Source organism: Phoenix dactylifera, chromosome 5 (assembly GCF_009389715.1).
Source record: "Phoenix dactylifera cultivar Barhee BC4 chromosome 5, palm_55x_up_171113_PBpolish2nd_filt_p, whole genome shotgun sequence".
Taxonomy (NCBI): Eukaryota; Viridiplantae; Streptophyta; class Magnoliopsida; order Arecales; family Arecaceae; genus Phoenix; species Phoenix dactylifera.
Window position 1 is genome coordinate 16,446,452 of NC_052396.1, and position 3,644 is coordinate 16,450,095.

General features: G+C 44.8%; 1 protein-coding gene across 1 annotated transcript; it reads right to left on the reverse strand.

Annotated features, from left to right (window-relative positions):
- Window positions 1-258: 258 nt before the first annotated feature.
- Window positions 259-2,438, reverse strand: LOC103701621 (uncharacterized protein At4g19900-like). The gene has a single exon (XM_008783760.4). The coding sequence runs from the start codon at window positions 1,976-1,978 to the stop codon at window positions 443-445; it is 1,536 nt and encodes a 511-aa protein (XP_008781982.2). The 5' UTR covers window positions 1,979-2,438; the 3' UTR covers window positions 259-442.
- Window positions 2,439-3,644: the final 1,206 nt, after the last annotated feature.

Consider the following 3,644-nt stretch of genomic DNA (forward strand, 5'->3'; position numbering starts at 1 on the left):
TCTGATTCATGAACTTCGTTGGTTGGGAAGAATTTATGTTTTGTCTCTTTGGTTTCTGTGGTTCATGAATTTTCTGTTTCATGAACTTCATTTCTTGGGAAGAATTTATTATTACTTTGAATATGTTCTAGGAACTTGGTTCTTGTCTCTTAGAAAGTTGTGTCATTAATAAGTGTAAATTCGTACGGAAATTTGCCTATAAATTTTCTAGCTTTGTAACTTCAGAAAATACACTTGAATCAATGAAATTTGAGTCAATTTTCAAGTAGTAACATCCTAACCTCATTTCTCCATTATTCTTCATCAAGAATACACCTTTCTTGAAAAGTTTTTGAGTTGTTTATCTTCTACAAAGGATCCATTACCCTTTGTTGTGATCAGAGACGGAGAACAGAGATCAACTTATCATCACTGTATCCTCCAAATGGCTCTTTGTTACTACTTAAATTGCATTCATTGAAGAATTGCAAAACAGACAGCAATCTGACATTATTCTTCCAATGACGCTCCCCTCCTCAACCGTAAATCTCCGACTCTGCCGGTTCCACAGGTGCAAAGCAAAGCTCTCTCTATGAATCGATTTGTGCTTTGCCCCCACCCACTTCAAATGGCTCCCATCTCTGGGTCCCCGAAACAGGCCCCTTATCCTGCTCCAATCCACCGGATAGAATGCCGCTGGTGGTAATACTCTAAATTCAAAACCAGGCCTCCCTGCCACCCTCGCAACCACCCTCGAAACAAGGTAAGGGCCATTGTGACCCCACTTGCTCCCATCGAAGGTCCTCGTGAACTCCTCGATGAACTCATAAACGAGCGGATGCTTCTCATCAAATACCATCACAGCATTGTTCAACCGGCTCCAGTTCCCGGTGTCGGCATCGGCAGACTGTGCTCCGATGGCATTTCTCAGACCACCGAAGCTTCTCACAACTATGACATCAGTGTCAATGTAGACTCCTCCATACTTGTACAAGATTGCAAGCCGGAGCAAGTTGGAGAGATTCTGGCCAAGGGAGACTTCTCCGGGATCGATTTCCCCTCTCAAGAGCCGATTGAACCAAGGCTCGGCAGGCGTGTTCCTGAAGAGGTAGCCAAAGTCTGGGGACACGGCGACCACCCGAAAGGCCCTCTCGGAGAAGCGTCTCAACAACTTCTCGCCTCTCGCCGAGTCCATAGTGTTGGAAACAATGAGCAAGCAGGCATCTTGATGGGATTTGAACAAGCTCTCAACTGCAAACAACTCCCTCGGGCCGAAAGCTACGGAGGAGGAGATCCAAGTCATGAAGAAACGATGCTTACAAGGAGAATTTGGGGAATTGGAGCGATAGCCACGAAAGAACTCGGCAACTCTTGCAGAGAACAGACTTGACCGAGCACTGGGCCGAAGCAACCTGAGAAAAAGCTTACTCCTTTTCGACCACTTCGGCTTCCTGGAAGGTAGAGAGAAGTTGGACTGGGGCGGAGGATGATGCCCATCGCTGGAATCCGGCAAAAAGTGGGAACCTTGGAGGGATTTGGACTTGGGGAGTCCGGTTTCTTCCCTCGGGGTGGGCAAAGAAAAGATCTTTGGGATCAGGTTCCGCGAAGGAGTGGAAGGAGGGCTTTTTTCAGGCAAAAGGTGAGACCTTTGATCAGTTTCGGGCTTGGGGATTGAAATTTCTTCACTCAGGGCGTGCAAAGAAGCGATCTTTGGTGTCGGGTCGAGCGGAGGCGTGGAAGGAGGGCCGCCCTCATGCAAAAGGTGAGCACTGTGGAGGGATCTGGGCGTGAGGATTGGCGTTTCTTCGCTCAAAACAAGCAACGAAGATGTCATTGGGATGGGGTCACCCAGAGGAGTGAAAGGAGGGTCGTTGGAGAGGCAGAGGAGACCGAGGCCGAGGCCATTGCAGGCGAGGAGGAAGAGGAGGAGGGAGAGGGCGACGAGGGAAGTGCGGAGTAGGAGGAGAAGGAAGGAAAACGGCCGCCTTGGCGTCGGCATTGGACTACTGGAGAGAATAAGACCAGCCACGGCCAAAGCCAGGGGGTGTGTCCTGTATTTGGCTGGGGAAAAACAACTTCCTTTGAGAGAAAGGAGAGACGGGGGAGATTCAAAGGATTGTTAGTGGCGGAAAAGAAGGAAACAATTTGTTTGGAGGAAAATCTTTCGGAAAAATGGAAGGAAAAAATGTGCGTGAGAGAGAGAGAGACAGTTTGAGAGTACGGCTGCACGGCTTTGTCTCTCGGCTCGGCTGGAGCATGGCTTCGAAGTTTGGAATTATTAGGCAGGGATTTGTTTATTTTAATGTAGTCTGAAAGCTGATTGGTTGGACCACGTTCATTGTTAAGGACGGATTCTCTCCAGCAGAATCGATTGGGTTGTAAGTAAATGCTTCCAGGACAGCGCGATTTGTACAAAATTCTCACCACTTGTGTGCGTGATAGAGTTTATCGAGTTAAAAATTAATATCATTTTATAGGAGATTCTCTTTCCATTTTAAAGTAACCATCCTATTGATTAAGGGGGGGGGGCTTGGTGATTAAGAAGAAATCCATTGTTAGTTTTTTAATATTTATGTGTGTTTATTAATATATTCGGTTAGGTGCATGGCATGTTCCAATACATCAATACATCAATAGAGATTCTCATTATGCTTTAAGCCACTTGGATAGGGCATGGATGATTAAGATTATATTTACAACATGTTCCTTGTATTCCTTGTATTTATACTAAGTTCTACTAATGGATATCCTTTTTATTTTCAAATAATATTAATATCATTCAGATATCAAACAATTCTTATTCATCAAACTCTCTATGCTTCCTACAACACTTGTATTTCTTTATATAACTCACATAAGATCTTCATTTTCTAATATTCACAATATCAAATCTCACTAAACTAAATCTTTAAGTTTTCAAATGCTATTATGCTCTAAAAGGAATTATGGTTATACAGTGGTGGCTAGTGATTTTCTTTGTGAGGGTGTCATGTCTAGGGGTGCAAATGGGTCGGGTCGGGTCCTAGGTGACCCCGATCCGATCCGATTTTTTGTTTGGGTCCCAATTTTGGACCCGGACCCGACCCGGTTGAAGATCGGGTTGGGGCGGGTCGGGTCTGAGTCGGGTTCGGGTCGGGTCTGGGTCTAATCGGGTCCAATTTTTTTGTGCTTTTGGGAAAAAATTTGGACAAATCTAATTTGGTCATATCATAATTATGAGGTGCTGGGTGACCCATGACTTGAAAGACTTTGCAATTGAGCTACAGTCAGAACAGATGACCCATGACTTACTAACTAAGTCGGTCTACAAGCCAAATTTCATATCACACTATTTTTTATCTATATGACTAATTGGACGGAACTCGGTGTCTCCCAGCTCCCCTCTCACGAGGACAAAAAAAATCCCAGACCTTCTTCCAAAATCCAATTCCATTACAGAAAACTGGCACATGACCCATATTCAGTTGCAGTGTTCCCTCACTTTCTCCCTTCAAAAGTTAAAAGAAACAAAAACCAAAAAACAGAAGGAAAAAAAAAAAAGCCAGCTACCGAGACACCAGAGGTCTCAACAGTGTAATAGATCGAGAGAGAATCCTGACGGGCCGACGTTCCTTTGGATTCTGTGAACCTATGCTTGTTGCTAACTTGCTATCCTCCCACACTGA